The sequence below is a fragment of the Chionomys nivalis genome, chromosome 5 (genome assembly GCF_950005125.1).
Source record: "Chionomys nivalis chromosome 5, mChiNiv1.1, whole genome shotgun sequence".
Taxonomy (NCBI): domain Eukaryota; kingdom Metazoa; phylum Chordata; class Mammalia; order Rodentia; family Cricetidae; genus Chionomys; species Chionomys nivalis.
The window spans coordinates 66,212,641-66,232,538 of NC_080090.1; the positions used below are offsets into that span (position 1 = coordinate 66,212,641).

At 45.7% G+C, this 19,898-nt stretch overlaps 1 protein-coding gene across 10 annotated transcripts in view; it reads left to right on the top strand.

The window, feature by feature from the left end:
* Positions 1-19,898, top strand: part of Cacna1e (calcium voltage-gated channel subunit alpha1 E) — a 476,043-nt gene that overhangs the window by 156,227 nt on the left and 299,918 nt on the right. For all 10 annotated transcript variants that reach the window (XM_057770437.1, XM_057770436.1, XM_057770443.1 and 7 more), the window contains exon 3: positions 5,777-6,045. In XM_057770437.1, the coding sequence (XP_057626420.1) occupies positions 5,777-6,045 (269 nt within the window). The remainder of the gene's footprint in view (positions 1-5,776; positions 6,046-19,898) is intronic.

The following is a 19,898-nucleotide window of genomic DNA, read 5'->3' on the forward strand; positions in this document are numbered from 1 at the left end:
GGTTAAGAGCACTGGTTGCTCTTCCAGAGGACCTGAGTTCAATTCCCAGCAACCATATGGTGGCTCACAACCATCTGTAATGAGATATGGTGTTGTCTTCTGGTGTGTAGGCAGAACACTATATACATAAAAATAAATAAATTAAAAAAAAAAGACGCTTGCTGTGTGTGGCCACGGCCACAGCGCCATGGATGAAATACGGGGGAAGCACTTACCCAGTACTTATTGTGTACCAGGTGCTGCTCCAAGAACTGTATTCATGTCAACCAGCAATCTTTTACAACAGTCCAGTGGTGTAGTGGGGGATATATTCTTACTCAATCCTCTGGAAGACTCTCAAAGTTAAGGTCATGTCTTACTTCTGCAAGACTAAGATCATGTCTATGACCTGACCCTTAAGCAAGGGAGATATTATTTGACATACACCACCTTAATAGTGGTTGCTACCATAAGGAATATGAGGCTTATAATCAGGAGATCTGACTGCCATTTCCTAGTTCTGAGCCATTGGAAAAGTTCTTTTTGCTCTGGGCCTCAGAGAACAAAAAGAATATGTCTCACATCCTTGCCGCAAAGAAGCAATGTGATACCCTTAGCACGGTTGTTACTGAAGAGATGTTGAGTTGCCATCAAAGGCTGGGTTCAAAAATTCCTTTGGGCAACTTTTCAGCTGGTTGATGGATTGATAGGTCTTGGTGTACTGAGGTTTCTCAAGCTGAGGTTTGGGAGGTGCTGCTTCCGGGGCTGGACATTATTATATAAGGATGCGACAGTACATTTTTCACCCGAGCAAGGCTGTTTGGTGCTGGGAATGCCAGCAGCCTCCTGAGATGTCTGCATTGCCATCCTGCTCTCTGCTCTGCATTTGCACATGGTTTCCTGCCAACGTTTTCCTAAGAACCCACTCCCAAATCCTTTCTGCATTATGTTCCTTAGAGCACTGTTTTGCATAAGAGTCTATTTCTTGGAAAAGCTCAATAAGGGGAAAATGGAACAAAGGGGGCTCTGATAGTTTAAGCATACTCTATCTGAGCGTAATTGGCAAGGCAGAGGAAAGCCCAGGGATGGAAGGCGGGGTACGTGCCTTTAGCCATGGCCCAGGTTTTCAGCTTCCTAGGTGATGGGCTAAGATCTTATATGGAGAAAGCCCAAAGCCTGAGAAGTCTGGAAAAGTCTTTATGAATGAGTGGAATAGATTCTCTACTCTTGCCTTACTTAGCACAAACTCCCATGTCCTGCCTGGCCTGGGGATACTGTGGTGGTCTCGCTTCCTTCCTTTTACAATGAGACTGACACAACTCCCTATTAATTGTCCTCTATCTTCTCTGACCCTTGAATTGTTTACAGAAGTATCAGGAATAAAGGATAAAGGTTTTGAAATTTAATAATCTTCATATGATTAATAATCTGGGGGAACTTTTTCACCTGTTCCCTCTGCTTCTGTTGAATTCTGAGTCTGCAGATCACAGCTGGCAGGGAAACATGTAGAACATTTGGTTGTTTCATCTTTAATCTCCTTCCTCCACCGTCTGTCCGCCGTCCGTCCGTCCGTCCGTCCGTGTGTGTGTGTGTGTGTGTGTGTGTTGGTAACCTTTTGCCCAATGTGTGGGCCAGAACTTCTTGAGAACTATGAGATGAACTGCTTTGCTTTGTGAAATCAGGGGTTTGGATCTCAATAAAGTCTCACAGGGGAGTGACAGGGCTGTTGGCCTGAGGTCAATTGTTAAAGATGTCTGGACTCTTAAGCTAGTGCCTGGGGCTGTTAGACTGCTAAGCACTTGTGTTCAGAGTGTTGTCTCACAAGTGACCAGTAGATGGTGCTCTGACAACAGGGAAAAAAAGGCTTTTGTCTCTCTGAGGCTGAGAAAGGGGTTTTCAATGGTTTTAAAACTGGTTTCCAGAGTTCTGATCAACTGCCGATTTTCCACGCTTCCATTTGTGGGTTTTCAAGAGAACAGTAGAACCGGGGGGAAACATACTTAGCAGATTTCCTCACAAGGGTCATGATTGCAATGATCAGATCACTCTTGGTGGTTCCCTTTTGCATGGTGCCCAGAGCATTTACATGGACTGGATTCATTTTCAGGATAGGAGGCAGAACATTTCCATAGGTTTGCCATCACTGTTTCTTTTCTTGATGGTGCACAGTTTGCAATTCTGCAGCATGGTTATTACACATTGAAAATCAGTCTATCAGATGTTTACTCTCTGCCTCTTATAGGGTCTGAACCAATATGTTCATGTTTCTGAAGCTCTGCTGTTTTGTGGGTTAAATCAGCACCCTAATGTATGTTTTCCTAGGCTGACCTGAGAGGATTGCGGTGATGGCCATCTGTAGGGCTTATGTAAATTGATAACTATATTAATCACTTATGTGATTTGATCTTTAAAACTGTTTCCACCCAGCCAGTTTCGAAGTAGAGGAGTATAGACTATGAAGCCAGTATAGAGACCTGTAGATCTCAAAGCTCTCAAAAGCGACATCCAGGTTGGGGATGAAGAGGGAGGAATGTGTCTTCCTCCAGCTTTGCTGTTCTTAAACCATGCCATGATGCTATAGGTGCCGTGATATTTTCCCTAGTCCTCTTGGACTGCTTCTCCAAGGATTCCCATGAACTCCCCTACAGAGTCATTTCTAGTCCCATGGGAACTCTCCCAGGCATTTATAAAGCCTGCCCCTTAGGAGTGCAGGAAAGCTGGGTCCAACCCCACTAGGGTCCCATGACCACCATGTATATTGTTTTGCATATTCCGGGCCTCTAAAGAACTGCAGCAGTCACTCGGAACTCAGGGTATGGTAGAAAAACGAAAGAGAATCAGTACCAGTCTCTGATGGGTGGGTAAAGAGATGAGTCGGGGTCCTTAATCATCCTCAGAAGCACCGTTGTAGGTTAAAGGCTAATATGCCACTTAACAATAGATATGAAGGAAGACATGGCCAGGAAGGAAGGAAAGGTGTGATGTCTCCACACGAAAGTGAGCGTTTAGAGCAGAGGCAGCAAAGCTACACAATCTCATTTAAGTTCTGAAAGATGCATCATTTATGTCATCATCCATATGGCTCATTATCGAATCCCCAATGTCTAAAATAGTGTCTGTTATGGGGACTGCATGTGAAAATATTTGTTAAATGAGTGATTGGTAGGGCTTCTGTGCTACGGACTATGGGTCTCCTGGGAAGCAGCTGTTTTAGTCCCATGAAAGTCCTGAGAGGTGCTTGTGACTACATCTAGGTGACTGTCCAGTCTTCATCGTCAACCCCCCCCCCCGCCACTCCTGCCTCCTATTAAGCTGGTCAGTACAGTGAGATCACAGTAACAGGCAGAGATGACACACCTCCAATAGTAATGTGGCTTGAAATGGGCTCCCCTGAATCCCAGTGTCAACATGCTGTACCTAAAGGTAGTGGTACCCATAAGAAGTGACTGTGTTGAGATCACTTCTTTGGATTTTTTGTACACAGATCCCATCTCATCACACACACACACACATGCACTTGTAACACTCAGCACTCTCATACAATAGGCATGTGTCAGTGCTCACGTGGCCTTGCCCACACAGACACATAGGAGTAGGGGGATACACGTGCCTCACACTCAGACGCCACCTCCCCTCTCGCCAATTAATTTCACACAGGGACACTGTCTTTCAGTCCTGCGACACCACACTCACCCATGACTCCTAACACCTGGGCCTTGGTCTGCCTTTGCTCCGTCCTCAGCCACTCGCTGCCCTCATCTCTTGCATTGCTCACTCTGGGAGAACATGGATACAACTATGTGTAGAAGGCAAAGGTGGGGATAAACCTAGCAAACTATGCTCCAGCTAGTGTGGACAATGGGAGGGGACAGGGATAAACTGCCCATGGGGTCTCGGGTGGATAAGGACAAGGTTGCTAGACACAGAGCTTCTTTTTTTCAGGGTTGGAAGCTTGCTTTTCCTACCTCTGCAGCTCAGACACTCGTTTTTTTTCCTTCTGAATGGAGAAGATTGGAGAGAGTCAGTGGATCTTATTTAAAAATAAAAGGTGGTGGTGGGTTGGAGGACCCTTCTGTTAAGATTTTGAGAATTTTGAGGGAAGTTTTGTTCAGGCTCACCGTCTAGGGACGAATATCTGGGCCACCTGCCAGGAAGTAAGGCACAGGGTTCTGCCAGAGTCCAGCCTTCTAGGTGGCCTTTTAAGGTCAGACAGGACAGAAGATCCCAGAGAAGCAGATGCCACAGGGGTCTGAGCCCACAGAATGTTAAGTGCTGGTTTAAGAAGAGAGTGCCGTCTTTGCCCTGGGGAATCCCTGCTGGTGGTAGTGGAGCCTAGAGAGACTATAAGATCCTGGCGAGGGGTATACAAGGTTCCTTCTCTCCACTAGAGCGGCAGCGAGCAGAACACTATGCAGGGCATTGAAAGAGGTACAGCACTCGGTACCCTTCTGTGCCAGTACCAAGGAGAACGATCCGGGACAGGTCCTTGATCTGTTGCAGAGATTCCGCAGGCACCACCAGCTGCAGCCCGCATCTCTTCTGCATCATTCGAGGGAAAGGCGGCTCATCCTTGGACCCTTGCCTAGGTAGCCTCTGGTCAAATGAATCTGTAAGCCAAACCAGCTTCACCACGCTGGACTCTCAGAGCCCCTCCCCCGCGTCCCTGCGTCCCTCTTGGATTCTTGGCCACCTTGCTGCGCTGCTGCGCTGTTGTGCCGCGCTCCACATGGTCCTTTAAACATCATCTCTGCTCCCTCTAGCCAGGCGGGCCGGGAGGAGGAGGGTGAGTTGGTCTTTGGTGAGGAAGTTCGGTTCATGGATAAGTCCCATGTCCTGCCAGCGCTAGCTAGGCTGACTGCAACCTGTTCCTCGCTGTGAGTGCTCGCCCGCCCGCTTGCCCGCCTGCTCGCTCGCTCGCGCTCCCGCCCTCTCCCAGGCGCAGCCGCGGATCGCTGTTGCATGCTGATCCTGGGAGGCGGCGGCGGTGAGCGCTCTGGGCGGATGCTGGCACTTGGGCTTCGCTGCTCTCTGGTTGCTGCTCAACTTCTACCCCAAACGCAGGAGCTGTGAAGTCATTTGCCCCTCTCCGGCTGGATCGACTTCTTATCTTCATTTCTCCGGCGTTGCGGTTTACGCAGGAACCTCAGTACCGCTCTCCCCCCCTCCCTTCATCCCCCCTCTCTCCAACCTTTGGATGCGTCTCTGCTGGCAGATTTAAAGAGCCAAGTCTTTGACTGTGGAATTTCTTAGATGGATTCTCAGGGGCTGGCGTTCTAAAGCATGTCAACGTAGCTGGCCCCAGGCTTTTTTCTTTTCGTTTTTCTTTCAAAGTTCTTTTGTTTTCATTTCCTTCTTCCTCTCTACCCCTCACCCCAGCCAATAAATCAGCAAACTGTTACCTAGCAGGGCCGGTGCCTGCCTTTCTCTGAACCAGGTGGTACGTGTGCCAGAAGAGGAGCTATGTTTGAGGAGCAGCCTACTCCACCCCTCTCCGGTCCCTGAACACCACCTCACGCTGGCATTTTGGGGAAAATATTGCCTCAAGAAGCTGAGCACCCCAAGCCCTACTCCCTTCTTCTTCTTCTTCTTTTTTTTTTCTTGTGGAATGGAGCTTCGCAGAGGTTGCCTTTAGATTCAACAGTTCAGAGCAGGGCTGAAGAGCTTGCAGGGGTCTCCAGAGGCGGTGGTCCCTGCGCCTGTGTGGATAAGGCTCTGAGTCTGGCTGTGTCTTTTCTGCCTCTTGTGTGCGGGTGTTCGGCGATCACCTTTGTGTGTCTTCTGTCTGTTTAAACTTCAGGATGGCTCGCTTCGGGGAGGCGGTGGTCGTTGGCAGGCCGGGCTCAGGCGATGGAGACTCGGACCAGAGCAGGAACCGGCAAGGAACCCCTGTACCGGCCTCGGGGACGGCAGCCGCCTACAAGCAGTCGAAAGCGCAGAGGGCGCGGACTATGGCTTTGTACAACCCCATTCCTGTCCGGCAGAACTGTTTCACGGTCAACAGATCCCTGTTCATCTTCGGAGAAGATAACATTGTCAGGAAATACGCCAAGAAGCTCATCGATTGGCCATATCCTTTCTTGCCCACCATGGCTTCCCTCTCCCTCTTTGCATTCCATCGGGTGAGGGGGGGGGCACCTAGCATGGAATTTATTCCCCACCCCTTCCTGGTGTCCAAATTTGCCCCTTTGCTGAAGTGCACCCTACCTCGTTCCATCCAAGGGGCAAGCCTGGTACCCTGGAGACCTGTTTGGGCACTAGTGTTTCTCAAGGTAAGACTTTTGGTTTTTGGCTTATTTTCCATGTGGAAATCTCTAGCGTACCTAGGTGCTTGGTGTTGAGGTGTCTGCCCCTTTCTGGGTTTGGCTTTGTCTGTTTCTCGGCCACCCCCAAAGCCCCAATCATTTCAGAAGCTGCACTCCAGGTGGATTGACTTACCTCTAATCTCAGGGTTTTCTTTCCTAATCATTTCTCTCTTTTCCTCCACTTCTGAGGGTCAGTCCCTCAGCCCTCATTCTTACCAGCTGGGAAGACACTGACACTATCTGCCCAGCAGAGAAGTTGAGGCTCTGGGAGGGGATTTATCAGCCCAGAAGCTTCAAAGAGCCTGAGTTGAACCCATGGATAGGAGTAGACAAATGCATACTTACAAAACAGGCTGGGGACTCAGCTAACTCTGGAGACTAAGTTTAAGTTCAACTGAAAGTGAGTGGCTGTCAGGTGAGGTGATCCTGTCATCACAGCCCATCAGAGCTCAAAGTTGGCGTTCTCTTCTCAGGCAAGGAGGTGTGCTCACCTTCCCTCGACTCTGGGTTGCTACTCTTGCTTCTTACTGTTTGACACACCCGGTTGCTCTGCCAGTACCCTGAACCAGGCAGATCTACTGGGCCTGAATTCATCAGCTGAGGGTCAGGGGTGTGTAAACTAACTACCCCTAAAGCCAAGGGTACTGCTCTTCACGAAGAGCAGGTGGGTCATCTCCAGTGGTGGATTCTGGGGGACAGGTCATGGAAGGGGCTGCTCTGCAGGCTTCACCAAGTGCACTAAATGCAGGCTGCTGATTAGGCACCTTACTGCCTGCTCTGCACTAGGAATTTGCATGCCTGACAAGGCCATTAGGAGTTGAGGGTGGTAGGGTGTTTCAGGGGATTCTGGGAGGCAAGTCAGTGATTGGTGGTTGAATGTTGGCTTGGGGACAGGGACTTTGGTGCATGTGGAGGTACAATTCTTGGGAAGAATGCACCTGCAAAAGAGAGGCTCCTCCTCTTTCCCCCATGCTCCCTCCTCCCCAGCACTCCTTTCAGGTGTGCAGCAGTAAAACAGCTGAAGGAAGCTGTGAGGAGGGTCTCTAGTACTAGCCTGTAAGGCAGCTTGCTTCTTTCCTCCAGGGTCTGGATGGATCTCTAATACCCCCCCTCCACGACCACAGTTTTTGGCCTTCTTTTTTTTTCCTCTTCCCAGTTTCCTGCTTCAGCAGCTTCGGGATTGGCTGGCGCATGGTGCTTCTAGGCAGCACCTCATTAGAAATGAAGAAGCATCGCTAAGCAGTGATGCTTCCTGCTGTTCACATCCTCCCACAGTCACCCCCCTGGCTGGGTTTCTCCCTTTCTCCTCCTGGTTCTCCAGTTCTCACCTCCCCCCTTCCACCCCCACAGAATGATCTGGGCCATAGAGTGCTTGGGTTGAACTATCTAGATGGGGGCTTGGGGCGGGGGAGGGGCCTGGTCCCTGCAGTCATGCCTGGCAGTGAGCTGTACAAAGCGGACAGATCGCATTGTGTTGCATGCTGCGGCTGCAAATACTGCAAATAACTCCTCGGAGCAGTACCCCTCTGCTCTCCCAGTGAAAAGTCCCCTCCCTTGCCTGCCTTCTACAGTTCTTTCAGATTTCCCACCCACCCGGTGCCGCTTTGCTGTGATCCTCTTAGGACATCTCCCCCTCCCTCGACGATCCCCCCTCGTTTGCTTGCAGTAGATGAAGCAGCTTCTCTGACCCTCACATGGCAAAGCGTGACTGCAGCCATCCTTGGCACCTCGGACAGCGCCACGAAAACTCCAGGGCTCCCTAATCGGGTGCTGCACATTGGGTACTTCCAGCTGGGTTCAGGCTCCCAGGCTGGGATATGAATCACGTTCCCTACACCATGCCTTTGCTTCTTTGCCACGTTTTTTCTTCTGCTGCAGACAGGTTCCCCACCAGCCGCTGTAAGAGCAAGGTGTCACTGAGTTTTATGCCTCCCTTTTCTTTCTTGGTCAAAATGAACTAATGAGAGTCAAAAGACAGACTCTGGAGGGAAGGAATTTTACTGTCATGCTCAGTGCCTTGGCCACAAGTCCTGCCCCAGACATCTTTGCTATCCCCATACTTAGACATTTTGCAGTGGTTCTACAGCCTGTAAGTTGTAATCTGTTCAGAGAACATCTGCTAAGATGTTGGGGGATCCTGGTTGGATTTTTTCCCCTTCTGGTTGTACGGTGTAACTGACTAATGTATTCCCTCCGGTGATGACCACGTGGAAACATCGCGCCTCTGTGGGCTCTGCATTTTCTGCCAAGCTGCATCTAGGCTAGTCTCACCTTCCCTCCGGTTCTCAACATGCAGTTTCCCCAAATATCTGCTTCATCTTGTTGAGAATCAGTGTGAGGAGCAGTTACTCTTAAAGCTCTCTGATTAGGCTATCTGGGTTCAAATCCCAGCTCCTCCAGAAGCTCCATGACCTTGAAAAGTTACTCCGTTCCTCTATGTTTCAATTTCCTTACCTGTAAAGTCAGGGTAATAATAAAGAGTTGCTGGGAGAATTGAAGGAGTTAAATGTGTCTAGTGCCTGGAACATCGCCTAATTACCTAATAAGCATCCGTTTTTATTAATGGAATCCTTTGGGAATTTCTGCACACCTGCAAGGTGGGACTCTTAGTTCAAGGTGAAGTCATTTGGATTCTTGCATCTTGTTGAGATCGAGGAGCCTCATTTGAATCACTTGAGAGCTTGTTCAAAACCCAGACTCCTGGGTCCCACTTCACAGCTGCTCAATCAGATCCCCAGGTGATTAGTGTGTGCTGGCAATTGACTGTGTTCCTGGTTGTGGTGGCGGCCGATTTAAGAAGGACTTTGTTCTTTGTAAGGGCCATGTTTTTTACTACAGGAAAATTGTTCAGAAATGCTCTTAAGACTGGGTTTGGTAATGATATACAGTCACACAATGTGACTTTTGATTGCTGTGCACTACACTTTGTGGTTTTTTTTTTTTTAACCTTTTTTCTTTCTTTTTTTTTTTTGGTGACAGAAAGTCACTGAGGAACTAGGATGTTAAGGTGCTTTTCTCACGTGTCAGACATTTTAATTTTGTTGATCTGAATGGATGAGCTAAGTAAAAGACGTGATTTAATTTGTGCTCGTAGGACCCCCCTGACTTAGGAGGGCTTTATATTGCCCTTAATGGGAGCTGCCTAGTTCTAATTTGAAGAAAAATGTCTACATGTCTACAATAACCCAGATTTGGCATGGGAGATGGCGGAGAGGCAGCAGCCCACTCCGAATGCATTTCCTTTTTCTTAGAAGCTACATCTGCATAGGGAGATAATTTTATTTTCTCATGACACTCTCTTCTGCAGAGGATACCATAGCCTTTTTGAAAATGCTAATCTGATTTAAAATGTGGTATCACATTTTATGGAATTCTGTTCTTGCTTGCTTGCTCATCTAGTAGATCTAACAAGAGTGCTCTTTCTTCTCAGGCATTGGCTATTCTGAAAGCTACCCACTGGTCTCTGTGTTGCACACTGCCATTCTGACTATTCTTAGGGACAGTTACCCTGTGGGAAGACACTTGGGATCTCTCATAGAGTTTGGGAGACAGCCCACTCTCGTTCCCACTTTTCCAGGTCAGAGGTGAAGGGAAGAAATGGCGTGTCTAACTTGGAGACTCTACACCATAGATGATCAGTAGGAGATTTTCCCTGCTTCACCTATTTGGTCATCTCAGCAGGGAAGCACATGTTTAATGTGGAAGTGAACATTGTTCCAAGTAGGAAGATCAAATATGTTTGCAACTTTGAGCTGATGAAGCGGAGGCTGGGCATACATGATTTTGTGTGGAAAATCTCAGTGTCTCCTAGGAGCACTCTGGGTATGGGTCTGAGGCTATGTGTGTATATCAGATTTCTCCCTGTGTTTTGTTCGATGAATTGTAAATTTATTTGGTGGATTTTCTTGAGGTTTACAGAAAGAGTAAGATCTCTCATTTTGGCATATACTCTTCTTTTCTAAATAAACATGCCTTGCAAGCAAGGCAGTAAATTGCAGGAGTGATAAGAAGTTCGGGTTTGATGTAACTCCAGTGGGTCATGAGTCTTGGCTGGGGAGAGAGTGGGGTGGAACAAGGATGAAGTCTGTAATTAAATCCTGTGGTCAGATAGTATAGAGCCCTCATGTTTTCCATTGACTTGTGCATAGATACCATGGCTATAGTTGGCCCAGGAGATGAAGGATAAAGATCTTTGCTTTCTGGGGTTCCAAGAACAGTCTCTTGATTGCCTATTTGTTTTGTCTTAAATGAGGTATTGCTGTGAATGGAACATCTAAGAATCTTGTAGCTGCTCAGTCCTACAAGGCTGGGTGTCTCAACTGGCCTTCTGGATATGTTGGAATCTCAAAGAAGTAGGTTCCAGGGCCAATGAAGGAATGGATGTGTTGACAAGGCGAGAGCAGGCAGGCAAAGAGCAGTGCAACTTTCTTCTTTCATTGTCCTTAAAGAGGCTTCCAGAAGAAGGTGTGGTTCAGATCAAAAGTGTCCCTTCTCACCTTCAAGATCCTGATGCCTTCCAGCCTCAAGATGTGGATCGAAGGCGTGTTGTCTTTCTCCCTCAAGATCACAAGTGTGCTCTCCATTTCTGGACTGGAATCCATTACAGATAGAGTCAAGTTGACAACAAGGAATAGTGGGGGTCGTGGGTCTTCTGGTAGCTTGGCCAAAAACGATAGTAAGGACCATTTGTAATTGGGATACAGCCTGGAAAGTGAGCTAGAATGAAAGACTTGACAGGAATAAAATGTTTGAGGATGGAGGCAAACACATAATAGTTTTGTCTATTGGTTTGCATGCCTTTGTTCTTTGCCCACCCCACCTTCCTGCAGTTGCCTTCCTTTCAATAGGTTAAAAGACGAAGAGAAAATAACGAGAATAGGCCTTTCTTCCTCCTAAAAGACCCGGGCTGGATTTAGTGGCTCCATTGAACACTGCTTATCACTTTTCAGCCATTACTGTACAAGATGTAGGTGACACCTCGCCACTTCTTCTTTCTTTCTTTCTTTCTTTCTTTCTTTCTTTCTTTCTTTCTTTCTTTCTTTCTTCCTTCCTTCCTTCCTTCCTTCCTTCCTTCCTTTCTTTCTTTCTTTCTTTCTTTTTCTTTCTTTTTTTTTTTTTATTTTCGAGACAGGGTTTCTCCGTAGCTTTTTGGTTCCTGTCCTGGAACTAGCTCTTGTAGACCAGGCTGGCCTCGAACTCACAGAGATCCACCTGACTCTACCTCCCGAGTGCTGGGATTAAAGGCGTGCGCCACCACCGCCCAGCTCGCCACTTCTTTCTTCTCTCATAAAGAGAGAACATCTGGTTTCTTGTAGACTTTGTTCTCTTGCTTAAAATAAAACTGGATCAAGATTTGCTAAGCTATTTAAGCTTTTGCAAACCCATTGACTCTACCTGTTGAATAAGCAGCTTGTTGGTCTTCCTAGTCCCCTGCTCAGGGTCACCAGGGAAGCTGCACTCAGAACATCACCACCCACCTGCAGTCCAGTCCTGCAGAGGATAGAGTGCTGATCTGCTTACTGCTGACCACAAAGACATAGCAGAGTGAACTGAAATGTAATATAACCGATACTGTTTTTGTTAAGGGAGGAAGATGACAGGTCTTCCCTTTCTTTTCCGGCCCAGCCTTCTACCCATCATTTTATCTTTCTGTCTATCTCCCTCTCTCATTTTTAGGTTCAGCCATTGTGAATAATTCATTGTCTGTGTGGTTTTTTTTCCCCCTAGAATTTTCAAAAAAGTGAGGTTATCTGCCTCTGTTAGATTGACGGTGGTCTTTTGCAAAGGGCCAGTGTCAGAAATCAGCTTTTTCTTTTAAGTCCTCTGTTGTCTATGGTGAGCCTGAGATACAGAGAAAAGCAGCAGTTAAAACCTTTCAATGTGCTATTTCTTGCCGTTTTTATAATGACTGTCTCCAGCCTGTTGCATTTGATTACCTTTGGCGTAGGGACCACGGGTAAGAAGAAGGTGTTTATGTCCCCAAGTATCTGTCAGACTTCTCATGTTAATTTGCCATTTTCACAATGATAAAAGTTGAACCCCTGATTGAAGAGGCAGGCTTCTATAGGCATTTTCAAGACTAGTACGAATTCAGATTGGAATTGGGGTGGGGTGTCGTAGAAGGCCCTACTGCTGCTGCCACCTCCTCTGCCACCATCGTATCACGTGGCTTTTAAATCAATCCCTTTAAAAAAAAAAAAAGGTCCAGAGATATGAGAGCTATGCATCATTTCCCTTATCATATTCTAAAGCCTACACAGAGAGGACCTGTGTGGGCTTCTCAGTGATGCCTCTAGCATCAGCCTTAAGGACAGAAAGTACAGCACCAAGTTTGTAGGCTCCTCTGATCTAGTGTTCTCTTGTTCGTGCAGCCTGTTTCAAGGAAATGTCTGCGATGTGTCTTTACTCAAGGAGTATTCTAAATGTTTCTTTAATTGGCATCTCTGGCCAGTTCATGCTCATAAACTCTGATGAATCCCGATCCCTATCTCTGGAAAGCAAAGAATAACTAGAATATATGTCCATAAGAGGGAAAGACAAGCTACATCGGAGAACACAGCAACACGTGGCTTAAAAGTCATTTGTCTGAGACATCCCTAATAGAGCAGTGACAACCTTCAGTGTTGTTTCCTCACTCACCCCTGAACCCCAGGCTTGGGAGTATAGCACTCGGTTAGGCGCCAGCCTCAGATTTGTGCAGGGCTTTAGAGAGAGGCCCCGTGGTGTACCTGCACCAGGTGTGGTCTTTTGGTCCATGAGAGTTGAACTCAATCACTGTCACAGCTGTGTAATCTCAAGGCTTCACTTTCTCAGGGGCATTGGTCCTGCTGTGTTTTGTCATATCTGCATGGTATCTCTGAAGAATCTGGAAAGTGTGTTTGAGGCTTGTCCTTCTGCCCTTCTGGGGGACACAATAACTCAAGAGGTAGCTGCGCAGTAGGCAACTGGTGAGTGGGGAAATAAGTGCTCTGTGTAGCATCATGAATGGGTCTTTCTGGTGATGAAACTGTGGTGTATCATTGTCGAGATGCATGGTGGTGTGAGTGGCCTCCTGGACCAGAAAGGAAGCTCTGGAAACTGTGGGGAGGAGGAACATGCATCTTCCACAATCCCTCTCAGTCCTTAGCTTCTCTGTGAGTGCCACTTCCCTCAGCTTCCACACCATTGTCTCATGGGGCTGGTTCGAGTGAAAAAGCATGAAAAGAATTTTCCACAGTTCCTGATGTCCTGCCCATTTCCAGCTGTGTGCTGGTGGGAACCAGTTTGCTGCCATCCTGTTGTCCACCATCTCTTTCCGTAGGGGATTTCCAATAGCAGCAGGGCTAATTCCTCATTTGGGTCCTTTGTGTTGGAGTCAGATGTGTGCACTCTGCCTGTTTCATGAAAACATCGGTTTCCAAACTCTGCATTGTCTCAGAATTACCTGGGTGGTTTAGGGGAATGCAGCTTGGTAGATCCAGCTCTGGGAATCCCTGACTTGGTTAAGTCTGAAATGGGACCTGAGAGTTCTCATTTATCCAAAATTGCCAAGGGCTTTGCCACTGCTGATCTTGGAAGCTACCATACAGACGGTGCCTTGTCATAAGAATTGTTAATTGGCCCAGTGAGCATGCCTTTAATCCCAGTACTCAGGAGGCAGAAGTAGATGGATCTCTGAGTTTGAGGCCAGCCTGTTCTACAGAGCAAGTTCCAGGCCAGCCAGGGCTATACAGAGAAATCATGTCTTGAAAAACTAAAAGAAAGAAAAAAAAGGAAGAAAAAGAATTACCAGGGAGGTTCCCCAACCTAAACTTGTCTCTGATACACTAATTTGGATCTCTCCTGTTAACAGAAAACTTATTCTTTGGACTCAGATGGTGATACTTCCAGATCATTCTATCAAAGTGATGGTGAGCTTTTGGGAATGGGAATATAGACTCCTAATTTTATGACATTATTAACTAACTTTGAGTTAGTTTATTTTATTCTTTTTGGCCTTACAACTGAGAACAGGCTCTTCTGGGAACAGGCATATCCATTTTAATTCCAGCACCTAGTATGATACTGGCACCTGGCAAGTGGTACAAATTCTTTTGCTGAATGATGTATAATTAAATACATTAAATATGTTGCTATTGATTTAACAAGCATCAACAAAGTGGTCTCTACTATGACTGTGACTTGGGTCTCTAGGACCCGTGTGCTCTGGTGGTAGTGTGAAGTACTAGGTGCTGGGAGAAAGTCAGGGGTCATTACATGGAAACTGGCAAGTTCCTAAGGACAGCTGTTATTACACACTTTTCTTCAGAAATGCCCCAATTTCTATATTACCCACCGCAGGCTTCCCCACTGTTAAAGAAAATGCAATGTTTATTATTTGAATTTTTCTATAAGAAAATTAATTGGCACCCAGAGATCTACAATGTAATGACAACTGAGGTTCCTGACGATGGCCTCTAGGCATATAGAATGCTGGAGTGCTTTCTGAATATTGCAATCAAGTGTTTATTGAATTATGGTCAAACAGTCTGAATGGAGTACGAACCGTATTCTGAGCTTTCACAAATTATAGTCCACATGCACACATGAAGTAGTTATCTGTTGCAATCCATTCATTTTTTTTTCCTTTTAATTCATCAGTTGTTAAATTATCCCAAGTTTTCTTTTCCGGCTCTGCCGGGTGATGGAGAATTTGTTGTACTGCTCCAGCCCTTTCTGTCCTTTCACACAGAATTGGAGCTACAACCTGGTGTAATTGTTGTGTGTTATCATCCATGCCATCAGGTGATGGGTGGGTCTCAGTATTTTACAAAGGATGGGCGTTTGGATTGCTGGGCAAGCTCCCCAGTTGGTAACTGATGGCACACCTTATTGTGTGCTTCTTTCTCTGAAACAACATTGAGAACAGCCACCTACCATTCCCAACAGAGCTGGGTCTGTCTGACCATGTCTTCTGCAGCAAGACTTTGAGCATTGCCTATTGTAACCTGAGTCCCTTTCCCTTATTCTTTCCCATGCTCATCTGCCATATTTTTGACCAAGGTCAAGGGATGCTGTACTCTAAAGATGTTATTGTGGAATGATAGTCTTCTTATTTTCTTAAGGGTCACTCTAAATTTTGTGGAACTTTAGAGTTGAAAATGACTCAAGTAACTGTCTAGATGCCCCCTAGGTGACTGTCTGAAGTATTGGGACTATTAGATCTCTCTGGTACCCTGTTGTTATGTGGCTCTCTTTCTCTTGAAAGAATACACATACAATTTTGCACTCAGGATCAGAGTTCTATGAGAATTTTAAAAGAACTATTGTGTTAGAAAAGTCTCGCATGCTTGGGTGCTGGGATACTGGGCTCTAGAAAAAATGTTCCCTAACTATATGCCACAAAACTCAAATCTCATGTGACAGGAACCATGTGTGAAAGGGCTCCAGGGTAGTGTTTGCCCAAGACAGATAGTCTGACTGCCACGAGAGCGTTTAAACGTTCTCTCCAGAGGACAGAACCTGGAGCCCTTCTCCATCTCCAGAAAGACAACCATTTTGAATTAATGACAAAATGCTCTCTGCTGCTTAAAACCCTTAAGAATGAGAACTCAAAACACCCCTCTAGAGCTTCCTTGTGTTCTGTTTATCCCTTTCATTTCTGTTGTATAAGGAAATGCTGATCCAATCCACTTATTTACTCAATGTCCCTGTGACACTGTGTACCACTGTAGAGCAGAACTTAATGTGGTGGCAGTTATATTTTGATATGTATTATCCAACAGGGGCACTCTATGTGCTCTTAAATTTTATCTGGTTTTAGTTAATTTAGATTTAAATAGCTACATGAGGCTTGTGGCAGGGGCAAATAAGCCGAGAAGCTGTTTCCTCTGGGGCCTAACATTTATTAACTTCGGGATTGAGTTTCCTTGGCTTGGTGTGCAGGGTGTCTCCGGACCGACTGCAGCTTCCACAACCTCCATCAGCGCTGTGCTCTAGCCAGCCCTCTGACAGCAAAGGCAGCTCTGTCTTTTACCAGGCTGCCAGGTCTTTACACTTGCTCCTTCCTTTGTCTGGCTGTAGGATTGTCCTCAGAGGTCTTTCTATCTTTGACACCTTCCTTGATTGCTCTTTTGAAGAATAAGACCAAGCCCTTCCTCCAGGTTTCCCATTGGGTCCCTTGTTCATTACATTGCCCTAACACTTCCCATATAACTTTTGTACTGGTTGAAAATACCTGTAAGGGAAGAGCCATTTTCTATTATTATTCTTTAATTACCCAAAATAGAATATAAACATATTTGTTTCAGTTAATATACTTTTGAACTTTTTTTTTTGAGAAACGGTGTTAGGGTATTAGATTTCTGGCTTGATTTTAGTCAACTGAAAACTTACATTCTTTTCACATCTGCCACAGATGACAGGATTGTTCCCCCTACTTTATACTCATTTTGATTTTTAGGTTGAGATTTGGGATGCTGGGTTTGTTTTGGGTACTTTGATCTTCTTGTTTTTCTCTGGCATTGCTGTCCACCCTGCAGGGGTCTTTTTCAAGTGGAGAAGAAAGTTAATAGTCACCTGTGGTCACCAAATCCCAGTCTCTCTACATTTAAACAAATCAACAGCCACAAGACAGGTGTTCCTATGCACATCTTCAGCATTGGGGAAACTGAGGCTAAAGAAGGTTACATGACTTTTCCAAGGCCATCTCCAGTGACCTGAACCCAGCTGATGGGACGCCAGCGTTTCATTATTGGTACTTTCAGTCACACATTCGTTGTCGCTGGACAGGGCTGTTTAATGAATGAGACCTCCACCGGCTCTGTGTCATCTGTAGATTTGATAAGCAAGTGCTCTAAGAGTTGAGTCGAATAATTAATAAAATATGGTTAGAACTGGGGACGCCCTTCTGCTTATCTTCACTGCGATAGTAAGTGCTCATTGACCGCTCAGCTTTTTTCAAATTTTTTGGACTGTTCTTGAACCAACTGATACGTCTCTATTCTGTCTGCAGAAATACTGTGGAAGATATCACTGTCACCATCACTTTCACGACCATTTTAAGCTAAGGTGTAACATCTTGTTTTTTCTAAAATCCACTTTAGGTATGGTTTTCAGAGTCTCGGATGATATTTAACTTTTTTTTTTTTTTTAAACTACATAGTAAATGACCTCAGGATATTTGCCACCGCCTAGTCTAAATTAACCCAGCTGATGAACGTATTGCCTTAGAGTTCAGGGTCTACCAGTCTCTTGTTCAAAGCACGAGAGTGCATCATTGTTAAGAGCTTGGCTTCTGGACTCAAATCTCAATGCCGTCTCTGCTGCCTCCTAGCCATACGCTGTGTCAACTTACTTTGCTTTGCTCTGTCTCAGAGCTCCCAGACACGAAGTGGAAATAGTGATTTTACCTGTAAGGCGCATCGTGCTGGATTTTTGTCATGTTTAAGCGAGGCAGTGCATATAACGTCTATAGCATAGTGACTGGCGCAAAATCAGCTGTGAATGACTCTTATCAGCATCTAGTTAATTATGGATGATTTAGCATTAAATATCTACCACAACCAGGTTTTCCCTTTCTAACAGTATTGCTTTCTCTTGACTTTTGGCCAATTTCTCACTGGAGCTTTGGCATATATCGTTCATGTGACCTTAGTGTAGGCCTCCTCAGTGACCTGAGCCTCAGGTCTCACACCTGAGACAAAGCTCATTTCCCCTGCCAGGTTAACCTTGTAGGGCTGTTTTAAGTCTAGCATTCGCTACTGTAGATTAAGGTCCCCTGCAAACATGTCAGGATTAGAACACGTGTTAATGATGATACAGTTTATAACAATCTATCATTTTTAAAGCATTTACGGTGTGCCAGAGTACTGTGCTGAGTGCTTGGCATAGAAAGCCCCGCTGAAGTCATTCCTTGTGACCACATCACAGATATGCACAGTTCTGCAGTCTGTATTCAACATTCAAGGATTAAGGCACAGAAAGGTTAACTCACACATTGAGTGGGAACTGGAGACCTGCTTAGTGTTTTTTAGCTGTTACACCTAGATAGTTTTACATGAAACCTTTCTTCTTGCTGTCTTACAACTATTGAGTTAACATTAAAAAAAAATAAAGTTTAAGGCATTTACATTAAAACTGGTCTTCTTTTGTGTGTTTTTCAAATGCTGGTTTTCTACCATTATTTTCCTTTGGGACTCATTCAGATTTATAATTCAGGAAAAAAATCTTGAGGAGAAATAATGGAATCGAATTTTTCTAGAAAACTTCTGATGAAAGTTGATCAGGTGTTCAAAGCCATTAACAACCTTAAGCATTGGATTTTGTTTTCATTTCTATAAATCGGTAGTTAAATAGTTCACATGGCTTAGTTGGAGGCATATGGGAGGATCCCTGGGAGAGACAGTCCTAGCCTGACTGCCCAACACCTTCTCAGGGGTTGCTAGCTTTTCAGTGAACTCTGTCTTGTCAGTTGGGTTTCTTGGATCTGCAGGGTCTCTGTGTTCTATCGGCGAAGAGAGTTGGGATGAGGTTCTGTGAACTGGAGACAAAGATTCTGAAAAGACTGGAGTGCTGTGTGTGGGGTGGGACACTCCGAGCCTTTGGAAGTGTGCCCTGTGCGTACTGTGTAGACATCTACCCTGTAATCCTGCAGGGTGTCCTACCTGTGGGAACCAGATGCTGGTACACATGAGCATGGATGGTTAGGATGGATCACTTGGCTCCTGGAAACCAGACAGAGGTCTGTGAAACAGTTAGAGAGTAGGCAGAAAAAAAGTTAAAGAAACTGTCTCTCCATTCTGCTAACTTTGGATTGTATCTGCATGGAAATTAGTGTTTGTGAAATAACTGAGCCATATGGATGCTCTGAGATGCATGTGTTCTCCTGGTCTGTTGATAGAGGAGCAGTTGAAGGGCGTGGGCTTCTCTGGAGGTGGATTGAATGGGTGGATGTGGCAACACAGGGAGGGGGCAGGTTGGGGAATATGGGCCTATGTAAATTCAGAGATCTGGAAATGTTGGCAAAATGACACTCCCTTATAGAGAGTTATATGTGTGAGGATTTACTTTTGAGGTCACGCCCCTCTTGAAGTTCTGTGAATAAGGCTGTTGCATCTCTGGACAATCTCTCTCTCTCTCTCTCTCTCTCTCTCTCTCTCTCTCTCTCTCTCTCTCTCTCTCCCTCTCTCTCTCTCTCTCGACAGAGGGTAGAAAATGACACACTGGAATATGCAGGTTGTAGGCTCATTTTCATCACAAATATCAATGGATACATTCAAGGTAGCAAGGCAAAGGAACAGGTTTTAGGATATTAGAGTTGCCTAGAAGCTTTGCCTACCTCTGTTTGGAATGAGCTTTGTTGAGAACCATATTCTCAGTAAGGTAGGCCGTTTCTCTCTTTCTTTTATCTTCCTTTATTTCTATCATAGAATTTTATCAGCACTCTCTAGAGACTCTTCTAGGCTATAAGCTCTCAGGAAAAAACAGAGGAAAGTAACCTTTAAGTAATGCTTATTGTATGATGGTCACTCTACAGTGTATTTATTTATTTATTTATTTATTTATTAAAAATGTCCACTTCCTCCCCTCCTCCCATTTCCCTCCCCCTCCCCCTCCCTCTCCAGTCCTAAGAGCAGTCCAAGGTCCTCCCCCCTCCAT